At 35.9% G+C, this 14,712-nt stretch overlaps 1 protein-coding gene across 1 annotated transcript in view; it reads right to left on the bottom strand.

Annotated features, from left to right (window-relative positions):
• ramp1 (receptor activity modifying protein 1) overlaps positions 1-14,712 on the bottom strand; it is a 59,238-nt gene that overhangs the window by 17,563 nt on the left and 26,963 nt on the right. The window contains exon 2 of the mRNA XM_028022406.1: positions 4,017-4,152. Coding sequence (XP_027878207.1) covers positions 4,017-4,152 — 136 coding nt within the window. The remainder of the gene's footprint in view (positions 1-4,016; positions 4,153-14,712) is intronic.

Here is a 14,712-nt window from a genome sequence, read left to right as displayed (position 1 = left end):
TTTAATGCCATCCATCTTTGTAGCAACTCTAACCAGATTTCCTTTCCTGGCTGAAGAACAAACATTCCCCACAGGATGATGCTGCCACCACCATGTTTCACCAAGTTGATTCTTAGTGGTAAGCATTGTTCCACATGTTCACTGATGTGTGTTAGTAACTAACAGGCAAACAAATAGATTAATTTAGGACATAGTACGCCTGTGTTGCCTGTGCAGAGTTTGCTTTAATTTGAAAAATCCTCTCAATCCCGTGTAGTTTACATTTCACCGACTTCCCAGGTGCAGACTAAATATCTCAACATCATCTCTGCGTAGGCAGTGACCTCCACCATGGTGGGCGTCCTGTGTGGCATTGAGAAGTTCCTGGTTTGACCTCACATAGGCTGCAGAGCAGTGAGAACTCAAGCTGCTGAATGTAAAAAAAAGTCAGGATGGAAGTGATATAAGCAGAAGGAAATAAAATGAAGTCAAAAAAACAAACTTGTGTAACAAAAATGATGCATACTCCACGCCTCCGCTTGATTTATGTTATGAAACTGGTTTTGCTGACTAACCTGAGACGAGTGTCTGATCATGATCAGCAGCTGGGGCACGGCTGATCAATCAGAACGCACCTCTAAATATGAAATGAGATGTGATAGTGGCACTTTATGAAAGAGGAAAACTAATCATATGCATTATTAAGTTTCCATTTTGCAGCTTTTTGTTTATGGGGTCTCGAGATGCCAGTCAGCATCTAAATCTAAAGAGAAGCCATCAACATGTTGGAAAATGATCAAGCTGAATCGAATGGCGACATGTTAACGTTCCTCGCCACAGCATGAAGGTTATGTCTCTCCATCTGTCTCCTGTTTGCAGCAGCAGAGTTGTCATAATTTCCACCTGCTGAATTTTTTGGTTTGTGCTCAAAGAAATTCATCAACAGACAGATAAAAACATGTTTCTATCCAAAATAGATATAGCAAAAGCAAAAAAGTATTTAAGGAAGTAAATTTACATCTGGGTAACAATAGACTTTGTTTTGATTAAACAGTGGCTGCCATCTGTTATATTACAAAGGTTCAACACCGCATTAAATCACAGACCCGCATTAAATCACAGCCATCCTTTACATATCAGTCAGCAGATACTAGAATGTAGATATGCTAATGTTTGACCTTGACTATAAATAATTGCCTGCAGCAAAGTTATCGACATCAAAATGAGTGCTGACTGTACAGTACAGAGCTGAACGCGTACACTTTACTTGGAGTCAATAACTTATTTTCCCATACAGACTTTAAATAAGCGTGAATAGATAACATTTAGAAGTTTTAAAAGTCTTATGAAGTTGTTAGCATGAGTTGAAGATAGGTTAAATGCTCTTTAATCATATTTTGCTGAAGGTTCAAATGAGCACTTTGATGATATCCACAGCAAAATAACTGAAGAAAATGTTAGCTATGTCAAATATGAAATAAAGTACTTCATATTGGGCAAACCTCAGTTTTACTGTTGGAATAAGAAATGTTTTAGTGTTTATTCAATGTTTAGCAGCTTTGAAAGAATAGTGGTTAACTTCCTTTAACTCAACAGATCGCAAGTCCAAGAATAGCAGCATGGTGATTATCATCAGACGGAACCTTTAATTTATCGATTGTACCAGTCTCATTGTTCCTGTCTACTCCATCAGTCTCAAAACGTCCAATTTACAATCTGAATGGCAGTGAGGCCCTGCAGTATTGAGCTGTGAGTAATGCTGCTGTGACCTCTGCAGAGCTTTTCTCTGCCATTTTCTCATTTCGTGCTGGGCTTTGAGGCGACACGTCAAAATATTGACAGGAGAACACACAAGGCCTTTACACACGGTGTGATAACAGTACCATGGCTGCTTGGCAAACTAGGGGAAAACAAATCTCTCATATGTGTCACTAATATATGAGTGGAACTGGAAAATTTTAAGAAACAATGGAAAGAATATTAAAGTAAGCAGCAGTCTTCATGATGCGAAGGGGAATAATGGAAGTGGAACAAATGTGACAGAAAGCAGCAACGTGACGGTCCCAGTAAACAATCGTCGCAAATGAAAAAGAAAACTTTAATTTAATTCATTATTTACTGCTGAAAAAAGTGTCAATGGCTGCTCAGTTGGTATCACTGTTGTGTAGCAGCCAGAAGATGCTGAGTTTGATTTCTGACCAGAGTTCATTCTGCCTGTAGCTTGCATGGTTTCCAGGTACTCCTGCTTCCTCCAACAGTCTAAAAACATTAGATTAACTGGTCTCTCTAAATCAGTGTGTCCATGCTTTGTTGTTACCCTGTGATTGATTAACTAACAAAGAGCTTGATTTGTTTGACAAGGTGCAGTATGAAAGCAAATTGCATCGGCTAAAAGTGTAACAAATGTTGCATCTTTGAGTCTAGTGGACTATGAGGTCTGAAAACACCCTTATGGTCCTACATAAGTTTTTCTATTGAAATAAAATTCTTTCTGTTAAAGACAGTTTTCAGAATGTTAATGAATTTTGTCTCAAAGAAAACTATATCAATTTGATTTTGAAATTTAACAAATCAATAGAAAAGAATTTTAAAAAGCTGCAAAATGAATCTCCCATTGCCGCAACTCCAGAAAAATGTAATGAGTCTGATTTACTCTGACTCTTGAACATTTTTGAAACCATAATGTTCAGCTTTGAAGTAACATACTTGTCATGTTTTATTTCTTTTTACTAACTAACTTAGATCAATGACTGCTTTCTAACCCTGGCGATTCCACGTTTTTCTCAGAGTTATATGTATATGAGACCTTGGAAGGATTCATAAAAGTAAGTTGGACTGTAATACCACTGACTAATGTCTACAGCAATGGCTTTAAGAGACATAGTTGAGTGTTTTATGAAGAGGGAGCTGAATATAAACTGACTGAAGTGACAGCTGAAAACTGACAAGAGGGCTGAAGAAGCAGGTCGCCTCTTGACAGTAGAGACACTCTGAGGAGCCGAGAGACGAGGCAAACTGGCCAGACGCTCACAGGAGACGCTCACACAGACTCCAAATGTCACTCGATGTGAATTAGAGATCTCCGAAGGCGGTTCACCCATAAAGAAGGGGTGAGAGGGGCCAGCATTCCTGATGGTTGACCTTTTACCTTAGACAGACTATATTCCACATTTTCAATCCGTCATTCACTGTAGTGTTTTGTTATCCTTTACTTTTCTCTCAAAAAGGCGAAAAAGAAAATCTACATCTGTACTGAAAAGAATTGTTGATTAAAACTCTATTTAGAGGAGGTTTTCCTTCTTTAGCATAACCATTGTTTTGTTTTCCCAAACCGTTCTTCTTTCAAACAAAAACCTCAGTCAAAGATCAACTTTTTTTGGAGACGCCAAATTGGATTCTCCCTCCAGGATCACAGACAGATGAGCGGCATCAGAATAAAAACACACATTTGATTTGAGAACGTTTGATGAATACATCATGCTGTGACAGTTTTACTGTTGGAGTAAGAAATCTTTTAGTGTTTATTCAGCTGATTAAACTAACTGATTTTAAATGATAATCTTTTGGAACAATTTGAAAAAATGTAGCCTAAAGCATCTTTTACTGTGAGTGCAAGGATAATATTTGTGCATGCACAAAGATCTTTGTTTATGCCAAAGGCATGCAGCTTTTGTTCTGGCTGACTGTGTGTGTTTCCTCTCTGTTTCTCACCCTCCACTTACTCGCTCTCTGTTGTCGCACTCAGTTTTTAATCAACTGTTGGAATCCAACCAAAAACTTGGACAATCATAAAGAGCGGCAATCAAATATAAACAAGTTCACAGCTTTTTCTTTTTTTTTTTCATAATACAATATAACAATGCATCTCTGTTTATTTCTGCAATAAAAACGTGTTTATTCGCCTTATTGCAATAAAACCCAACATCAGCGAGTGCTGGATGTATACCTCAGACATGAAGCTCATTATGCTGTTGTTCTGCAAGAGTAAGTCTGTTTTCATTTCTCTCCTCTGTGCATGTTTGTGCTTGATTACTCACTTGACTGTGTCCTCCCAGCTACACCACTGACTCTGGTCCAGTTCCTGCATGTCTAACCTGAATTTGGTCAGGCAGAACTCCTCGATCACGTACTCGTAGTGGGCTCCACATCCCAGCGCCGGGGAACACTGAGCCACTGGTAAGAGCACAGTGAGGGAAAAAAGAGAAAATGAAGAGAACAAAGGAGAGAGGAGTTAAAACTTGTTATGGATGTAATTATATCCCAGCATGATACAGAAAGCTGGATTCAAAAATATATGTTTAAAATAATGTAGCACGTGAGTTTTAATCATAGCAATGATGTTCAAGTCACCACAGTTGTAACATATTCAGTAAATTAGAATATACTTTCAGTTGAGGCCCATTATTATTATTATTAAAGGTATTATTATTATTATTATTCTTATTACCTTTTGAAAATGTATAACTTTCATGCAGGTATTAAACATACTTTTCATTAAGGCTACGCGTCTGTATTAATTTTTTTATTGGTATGATGTAATATTTAAATTTTTATTAACTGTAAGCAGAAAATCATTATATTGTGTTTCACTTAGTGGAAAAAAAACTGAAATAAATTGACTTTTCAGTAATATTCTAATTTATTTAATGGGTGTGTATAAATGAAGTACGCCCTCCTCACTTCTAGCACTTTATGTATAAAGACACAATTGAAATGATTTGGTGAAATGAACAAAAACATATAATATAATACACATGTTCAGTATTTATTAAAGAAATATCTTTAAACATTTCCTTATTCTCAGTTCTGTTTGTGGTAATCTAATTGTGCTCTCTGCTGTTTGTTATGTAAATCTGCACTTTTCTCCATCAGCTATACAGTCTTTCATCTCTCTTTTATATCTTGACAAATATGTGTGTTTTTATTTGATAATAATTGATAATTGGTAACTTACTCCCCTGCTACATTCCACCAGATTCTCTTGCCACCAGAAAAACTGAGAGTTGTTTTGTGGAAATCTTTTATTAGATTTTTTAAAGAATAATATTGTCATTATTCTGTCTATTTCTTGTCCCTCATCTACTGATTTGACCTTTAATGACTTTGAACTTCACAAACAAATAACCTACAGCCTGGTTGTTTTCTTCCCACTAATTCATGCACTTTTTCCCTCCCAGTAATGCTTTCCATCCTACCAACCATGAGTTCATTCCAGAACAACCTCTGAAAGCTGTTTTCCACCCACTTCTCCACTCCCCTGCCTCTGCTCTACCTTCACTTTGCTCATTCTCCTCATTAGAGGTTAATGATAACTCTCTGTTCTGTACTAAGCTAATGTCTGGATCTCCTAAGTCCTCTAGCTCAGAAACCTGAATGCAGCTGATACTCTGAAAGCTGTGTGCTGACCTCAGAGATGTTCAAAGAAAACACAATAATTCCAACTGGTTTTAAAGGTTATCAGTCATTTTATCCCCCAAACACTTTGCAAAAATGGCTTTTTACAAAGATAATATTAATGTTATCTTAAGGTCAGACTATTCTCCTTACAAACAAAACTCCTTCATATTTCACTTGCTTCACCTACATTTCTTTGTAGACAATATTAACAAAACACCAATTTAGGCTTCATTAGACCTTTTTTCCCCCATTCAGCCTCATTTCATAGCACATATAATTGTGAGGTACTAATTTCTTAGTTTTGGTTTGGGAAAGTTTTACAATATGATCCCTATCATATAAACTTTATTTATGTATTACATTTAAAAACAGCAAGCCCTGATCAAAATTATGAACATAAACATGCAAAAACAAAACAAAAGTAAAAGCAAGAATGTACACCATAGACATATTTTTATCAACCAGGGATGGGAGTCCATAATATATCAGAGAGGAAAAACATTTCAAGATTTTAAAGGGACAGTATTATGTAATTTCTAGGCACATACTACCATTTTATAGCACAATAAAGTAACTATTATCTTCAGTTGTCATAAAAGTGCTGTATATGTCAAACATGACAAAAGAAACAACAGATTTTATACTTTATGCTCTTTGCAAGGATTTTAGGAGCATTGGACTGAGAAGCAGATGCAGTTCCACTAGGTGTTTGCTAATTTCTAATTTGGTTTCGTTGTGCCTGTAAACCATGTATACATTCACAACACAGATTACAATAGTATTCTAGAATAGTAAGAAAAACTTATACACCTTCTGCAACTTTTAAAATTTCAAAAAGGAAATTTTGCAGGATTTTGAGCACAACTGCAAATGTTTTTCTTCTGTCACATCTTGAGCTTTTTAACTGTCTGAAAACAAAAACAGGAAACATACAAATTAGAGATGACTAATCACAGATTTGGACACATTGATATTTAGTGTATTAATCCAGAACAAAGAAATAATTTAGATGGAAGAGTCTAAACTGCAATACTGTGATGCTCTAATAGTTACCTAATTGACAAACTGTATGTAGCTAATTTCTAGTGAATTAAAACTTATCAAATGGACATTAACTGTCTCATGCAGGGATTGTAATTTTAGCTTTTTTGTTTTACTCTAAACTGTACTTCCTGTGAAATGAAAATTTGTACAAAACCTCTGAACAGAGAAAACTATTTATAGCGAAACACGTCTTTATAAAAGCATATCAAATCGAGAAGTCTCTCAGGCATATACACATCCTTATATGTCAGAAAAACAGTCTGCATGGCCAGAGCCAAGCAGTTTGCTGTAAAAAGAAGACCTCTGGCAAACCATGCAATCATAAAGGCCAGGTGGCGCTTTGCACAGGCATCCAAATAAAAAAAGTTTTGGAACAACGAGATATACACACATCATTTCTTCTCTGAATATCCTGAATTAAACAAGTCAGTGACCTGATGATAATCTAGCCATGTTGCAGTCCACTTCCTGAAGACCAGACTGAGAGCACTTGGCGGCTTCAGACAACTTCACTCAAAAATGTACTTTAATAAAGGTTAGACTTCGAGTTAGGAATAAGTCAATGGCAAATAATACTTTCCAGGGGTTCACCAGTAGGGAATTGTTGGACTGTTGGGTTAAAAAAGTTCCACCGGTCAACTCTTAGTTATGTTTAAACATGTTAAATTTAAAAGTTTTGACTCCACTTATGAACATAGATCAAAAAATGTTAAATATTCCCTGTTGGAGCTGTATGTTAGAGAGGAGGGAGGATGGAAGATGAAAAAGAAGGTCATGAATATTAAACAAAACTTGTTTACATTCATATAAAGTGGTTGGTGTTAAAGGAAGCTGGGAAGTCTTTTCTCCATCCCTGCAGAAATCTAGTCAGGGATGGAGAAAGAGTGATTTTGAGTGAACAGAGATAAAGAGGAGAAGAGAGATTATGTTGGTCATTCCTGAGGAATCTGAGATCTTCCAACTAAAAGAGAAAACTGAACTGTAGAACTGAGCAGTTTGTTCAACTTAAGGAAAAAATAAAGTCTGCTGGAATGCAAGCTGTTACCTCCCACATGTTCTGACTTCACCACATAAAGAGTAAAATACTCCCTTTACTTATTATGAATGTCCTCATGAAGGGAAAATTGGTTGTCAGACCTTTCCAAAATAAATACAGTTAATGTGCTTCTTTAAACTCAAATCAATCAGGGTTTGGACAAATGGTAGGTAGTATTTTTCTAGTGATGTAATTTTCCATTATAATTATCCTTGTCCGAATCTGGAAGTTTATATTATAGAATCGTTTTCATCAGTTTAACAAACCAAACCATACTAAGGATGATTTGGAGACCCTGCCAACAATCCCAGCATTGTTTTTCTTTTTGTTAAATCTGACATGGCTGCTATCTGTCTATTTTTATTAATACCCAAATATGCATTTGTCCTGATTTTCTCAATCTATAAAAAATAGTTTTAAAGCACATTGTTCACATTAGTGACAGAAAAACATTTTTCAGCCAATTCCCTCACTGTAAAAGTATTTGTACAAGGAAATCTTCTAGTGTATATTGGGCCCTGAGGCTTACTGTGCATTAAACATCCATTCCACTTGAGTGGGCTAATTGAAGCCTGATAATGAAGGCTCAATAGAATACATGCTGATGAGCAAGAAAGCCTGGAGGATGCAAGAAACTGCATAATCATGCCAACAGTTTGGGTATACAATGGAAATATAAGTTATTGTTAGGACAGAACAGTGGAGGATTATCTCATTGTATTCACAAGCAGCCAACAGTTTTTGCCTGACAGATAAATTGTTTAGCTACTGTGGAAAAAGTAAATCATGGGTGACACAGGGTGATTGGACATATTTTCCTTTCTGCTCTCAGTTTCATTTAATTTGGACTCCATATTGGCTCAGTGCAGAAAACCCCAGGCTAGGATTCAAACCGAGGACCTTCTTTTTGCAAGGCAATCAACTGCTCCACCATGCAGCAGTAGGTAGATCAGTATTTATATATTCAGCAATTGGCTATATGTAAACAACAAACATAGTGTTTTATAAAATGTATTGCCTACTATCCCTATCAATGTTAACATGTGACTAATCTAAATCAGTGAGATATACTGTAGGTGATTGCTTTAAGTCAAAAATTCCTTTATATTCATAAAAAAGCACTACTTCCATTGGCAGATTATTTCACTTGTAATACAGAAAAAAATGTCTTATAAGTGAAATTACTCACCAATGGAACTACAGTAGTAGCTGTTCAGTTAATGGCAGCATAAAGATCCTGGGGGCTTTTTGCAAAGTTTACATGTGCACAAGTAGATTCTTAGTAGCTGGCACGGTTTTCTCCCACAGTTAAAAAATAAAACTCTAAATTGTTTTTGATGTGTGTCTGCCTGTCTGCATGGTTGTTTGTCCGTTTATCTCTATGCTGCCCTGTGATAGACTGGCTACCTGTTTGCTTGTGCCCTGCCTTTTGTCCATTGATGCCTGGAGACAGGCAACAGCCTTCCCCTATGGATGGATGGATGCTAATAGAGTAGTGGAAATACTATGTTCTGTTGTCTGTGTTGGTAATAGTTGGTAATAGTGTTGGTAGATGCTCCCATCAGTTGTTTTTATTGATGGTAGAAAACAAACCATTAAGGAGGTGTTCAAAACCAGATATCTCCTAAAAGGAAAAACACCTGCCGGCATTGCTTCCATCAACATTTTTCATCTTTACAGCAACGTATCTCGGCTTTTATCACTTCATTTCCCACACTGTGACTCAGGTGTTCAAATCAATTTTGTCCTCCAGATACTCATAGTGAAGCAGGGCATGATGAACCTGAAGTGAAGGGTATGATTCACTGAGATTTTCCTTATTTGTTTCCCTCCAACTATTGATTAGTTTTGACTTGAAACTAAAAATAAAGTAACCTTTCAAGCCTAAGTCAATTTTTATTTTTTATTTATTTTTTTTTTTTTACATTTTTCTTGATTGTTACTGAAGATGGGAAGGCTGCAGGTAGGCACAGTTTAAATTTTAGTAATAAATAGAAGAAAATAAAAATTGAGAAATTCATTTATATATTTAGAAGTTTCAGTAGGACCATTTTAATCTGCTCTCTCTACTAATTTTACATAAGGTGTGTATTTAAAAATAAGGTGTTTATTATCTAAAAATATCTCTCTGATCATCAAATACACTAAGCTTTGTCCAAATTTAATATGTATGTAGCCTTAGATCTGTTGTTCACTTTCAGTCCTTTTGACTTTAGAGCAATTCTGTCTTTTGCTTACGATCATTTCAACCTCAAAAACTAAAGGTCACATGTCTAGTGCAAACCCAGTTTGGGTATTTCAGCAAATCTGAGCTGCCCTTTTATAGAGATAGAGAGTTCTTAATAAATCTTAAATTGTGTGTTTGAGCCGATGTCTGATGATCACTTAACGGAATGGAGGGACTCTGAAAGGAATGGGCGAGGGGAAGGGAAGACGTTTCCACAAGACATAGCACTTTATGTGGAAAACCAGGAAATGTTTTCATTTGACATTGATGAACAGAGCAAGATAAACTGGATTAAGAAATCTGGGACATTTGAGAGTAATGAAAAGCACAACAGTAATAAATAAAATAAAACAGGCAGGAGAAATTTTCTGAAATTTGGAGTTGAAACCACAATGTTTTTCTATGTTTAAATCATTTTCTTATTCTACATCTTCTGTAACATGACTACTGTATTGTAGTCTACTGTAGACTACTGTACCCTGTATTTTCTGCTGAATCATTTCTGAGCGCAGAAAATGATAATGTTCCACAGTGACTCTCGGGGGAATAAATATAAAAGCAGAATTCAGGTTTATTTTCACATATTACTCACAAATGACCAGATACAAATCAGATCAGACATGGTTCTAAAAGAAGGCAATTTACATCATATTCATTTGTGGTATAGGATGTTTTATTTCTTTTGTTATTTTTTTAAAAGGACAGTTTCATATGAGTTTTGTGACATAAAAAGCAAGTCAGTGCTTCATCTGCATGTTCTCTCTTCTACTCATGGACTGTATTTTACTAAATATTGTCCATATAAAGATCAAATAACAAGTCTGCACATCTTATCTGACAGGGCCTTCACTACAATCTGTGAGAAGTTATCACCTTTTTGCAGTTGTGTACAATACAGCACATTACATGAGAATCAGATGATAAATATTGAGGACTTGAAGCTGTTTACCTGCCTTACACTTGTAGAGCTTAAATTTCCCAAGCCAGACAGAGTTTCATCATGATAATGTAATAACATCCTACTCCATGTGCATGTTATCGCATTTATTGTCGCCAGTGGAGCTTTCAGGATTGAGCAAGGCAAATGTTTCAGCTTCAGGCTTACACAGGAGTGAAGAAAGATTAATGAGTCTTAATTCCTTTATTTTCCTCTTCTAAGAAGCAGGATTTGTTGTGATGTGAGGTTTGAAAGAGGACCCAAAAACAGAAACTGATAGTGGAGGAAAGGAGCAGAGAACTTACAGGTAAACATGAGGAGAGCAGGAAATGGAAACCGGATGAGCGCAAGAGAAGGTTCCACTTATAAACAATGAAAACGAGGAGCTTGAATACTGAGGCAGGAGAGGAGAATGACGTAAGAAACAGGTGAGCAACTTAGGAGATAAGTAGATAAGATGTGGAATAGCACTGAACAGGAGAAACGAGAGAAGGAGATAAATAAACACATATCACACAACTCAGATCTACAAATTAGAAATACAGAAAATCACAGTAACATAAGAGATTTAACAAAAATGCACAAAGGGAAGGACACAAGAAATATATACGAAACTGAGCAAAAAGGAATAAACTATGTGGTGAGATCTTGACAACAAATATAAATGGACACACCAAGCTGTTTTCTGGCAGTATGTTAGTGTTAGTGTCTGGAAAAGGACCCATTTGAAAAACCTCTAAATTGTTTGTTTGCTTGTTTATAACTTTTATTTAACCATTGAGACTAAAATTTTATTTTACAAGAGTGTCCTGGGCTATACAGCAGCAGTAGTCATGAATCATTAAAATAGTCACAATTGGTGGGCACTGCCCCGTTACCTAGCGACCGAAGCTGAGCCCTGCCCATCACCTAGCAACCAGGAGGTGTGCCCATCAGCAGTTTATTTTGATTTAAAGAGACCAGAGGCCCTAAATCAACTCATTCTTAAAGGAGCTCATAACAGGCAGAATTGACAAATGTGTGAATCTAAATTTGCTGTTACAAATTTGTATCTAAGGGCAAGTGACAGCACCTTAGTTTCTGTCTGTTTCACACTTTGCGAAAAGATTAGCCTCCTGCAGACTGTTGAGTTATGGATGAAGCAGCACAGTGTGAATTCTCGCTGTGTCAAAATGAAAAATATAGGCAACGGAGCAGTGCAGCTGTTTTCTTTCAAAAACTAATTAGATGCCAGATCTGCTCACAAATGAAGCAGCAGCATCCCTCTGCCACTTTCTCTTTCTTCAGTGTCATTTCCACACCAATGTTGCACAGGAAACCTTCATCTTTTGCCTTTGAACAAAATAATTTCTGACCATTGCAACCCTCTCACCTCATCAGCCATCTAAACACCCACTCCTTAGACTTTTCACCACATTACAGTCATGAATCATCTCAGTTCATGGAGAAGCAGTGGAGAAGAGGGAAAACGCCATGTGCTTCTCTTCCCACCTCTCCGACAGCTCAATTTAGATTCTCTGAACTTACACAGATTTTATGCATATTTTAAAAAACCCACACATTTTACTTCTTCCTGCACAAAAACTTCATCTGTTTGATGTTTCTGCTCAGAAAAGTTTGGATGTCTGAACACAACAATTGATTTAACTTTGCATTGCTGTCATTTTATTTTTCTTAAGGAAACATTTTTATGCAAGGGTAAACAAATGTGGTTAACCACTTGCTGGATTAGCAAAGACAGAAAAAGTTTTGAGTTAGCACAGAGGGAAATCAGAGCTGATAAGATCAGATTCCCAAAAAGTATTTATATTATAATTGTCTGCACTTTCATCCAAGATGGTTAAAAATCATGTGGTTGACCACCCTTTTAAAAGGTCGAATATCAGAGAACCTAGGAATCTTGAAATCATAAAAAACGTAATTAAATCCTTGCTTTCAGTAACTGTGAAAGTAACTTTTCAGACCCAACAACAATTACAACAATTGTTAATTCTAACAATTACGGATCACATTTTATTCAGTGTCTCCAATCGGCTGCTCAGAAATTACAATTGTCTTCAATTTTTCCTCCTTACTGGCAGCAAAACATCCATCTTAATCTCCAATTTAAAAACTTACTATCAGGCTGGAGAGTTTTTCCATTGTGATTTTTCTCTTGGGTGGTTATTGTGTGATGTCCAGGTTTGATGTTGCATACATCATTTTCCCAACTTTTGGCTGCGCTTTCAGATGCAATGTGCTTGCTGTCTGTCTCATGCAGCTTTTTTCACATATCTCTCAAACTGGAACATAGAAAATGTGAACTACATGATGATCTTATCAATTTAAGAGGCTGCAGCTTGAGTACAGACTTTGCCAATATTTGATTCTGTTTTTATTATCCTTTCATCTTCTCTTTTGAAGGAATGTCATCAACTTCTTTATCTGTTTATACTCTTTATACTCTATATTTCAGTTACTGGTTGTCCTTGTAACACATAATGCAGAGAAATCAGCAGAATGTACTGTTCCTCTCAAAGCCAGCAAGAATTTGCATTTTCATCACTCATGGCAAGTTCTTCTAAAATTGTGTACCGGTACTTATTTTGTTTTTCTGCTCTTTAATTCATCAAAAGTTTGCCAGTACCTAATACGTTTTTTTTATTTTTCAAGCAAATTAAGGATATATTTTGGACAAATGCATGAAAAAAATGTCTGACCATGTTTTCTAAGAGAGACTAAAGGTTTTGGTTATCTGGATATAAAGGTGAGCAAGGTACAAAAAAAATATAGGATTTAATCCAAATAGTCAGTCATAAATAAAAGATGAGCATTTTTTAAATGGCTACATTGCTTGTCATTGTGTTTTTCTGTCTGATCAGAGATACTTTACTCTGCAGCTTGGCACTGCACTGCACCAACGACAGACTACAGACTTGCATGGACTCAAAGCAGCAAGAAAGGCTGATTTACATATCTGCAGATCACAGAATATTAAATCAGGCAAAAAAGAAGAGCACCATCCAAACTGTGCTACAATATAAACTTACAACTCTCATGTTAAAACATATCCGCAATTTAAATGAACTACAGAGAGTTTTATTCTTTGGAGAACAACTTTGTTTTATAGTTTTTTGTAATAAAATGCTACTATTATTTTTTTTACTTGTTCACTGGTGTTTATTTTATAATTAGACGTCAACCTTGATGTTCCATGTAACTGTTTCTCAATAATTAATAACCGCAATAAATAATGGACTAATTTACCAGCATTGGTTTCCTGCTTAAAATAATAAAAATTACATCTTGTTTTGCAATTTAGTTTTAGATCTGCCTCTAACTCTGCTTCATCCCCCAGCTGAAACAGGAAGGTGATAACAAGACCAGAAGTCTTCATATAGTTCATGAGCTAGCACAAATTGCTCACTAGACACAACTTTGACCCCCATTCTCACAGAATAAGCTCATGGAGTTAGTTTGTTACAGTGGAAGGCTTCACAAGTCGTACATATCATTTGTTTTTCAAGAAAGACAATCCTGCTCACGTTCAAATCACACCCTCAAGGTCTTGTTTTGCTTTGGGCTAAGTATTTGGGCATAAAGAGTCAGACAAAATGTTTGAATCTCACATAATAATTTAATTTATATAGCAACATTATGAAGTACAATTATGAGTTCAGAACAATAAAGGATAACAACACACACAAACAAACTAAATACTGTGATCAGGCCCCTATTTTATGGTAAATTACTGTAATTCACATTTTTGTCGTAAATGACAAGGCAGTAAAATCAGTGATGAAATGTCAGAAAAATTTTATTTGCTTGAGTGGCTTCAGATTTGTGAAAATTTAAAATGCCAACCACTAATAGAGCTGTTTATTGGCATACACTGATGTTAGTAATTTTACCTGTCAGTTCTCTTTTATCTACTGCTGATTACTGTTTATTTTTTTTAGATTAAATAAAAAACAAACCAAGAGAACTATGGATTCATATGAAATTATACTTTTATCATCCAATCATATAATTTCTCTGGATAAAAATGAGGCAGGTCTATTCATTACACCAACATCAGAGTTAATGCACCCTCCTCCCACCTTTGCTGTCTGT

The sequence above is a fragment of the Xiphophorus couchianus genome, chromosome 7 (assembly GCF_001444195.1).
Source record: "Xiphophorus couchianus chromosome 7, X_couchianus-1.0, whole genome shotgun sequence".
Classification (NCBI taxonomy): domain Eukaryota; kingdom Metazoa; phylum Chordata; class Actinopteri; order Cyprinodontiformes; family Poeciliidae; genus Xiphophorus; species Xiphophorus couchianus.
This window is presented reverse-complemented; position numbering and strand designations above follow the sequence as displayed.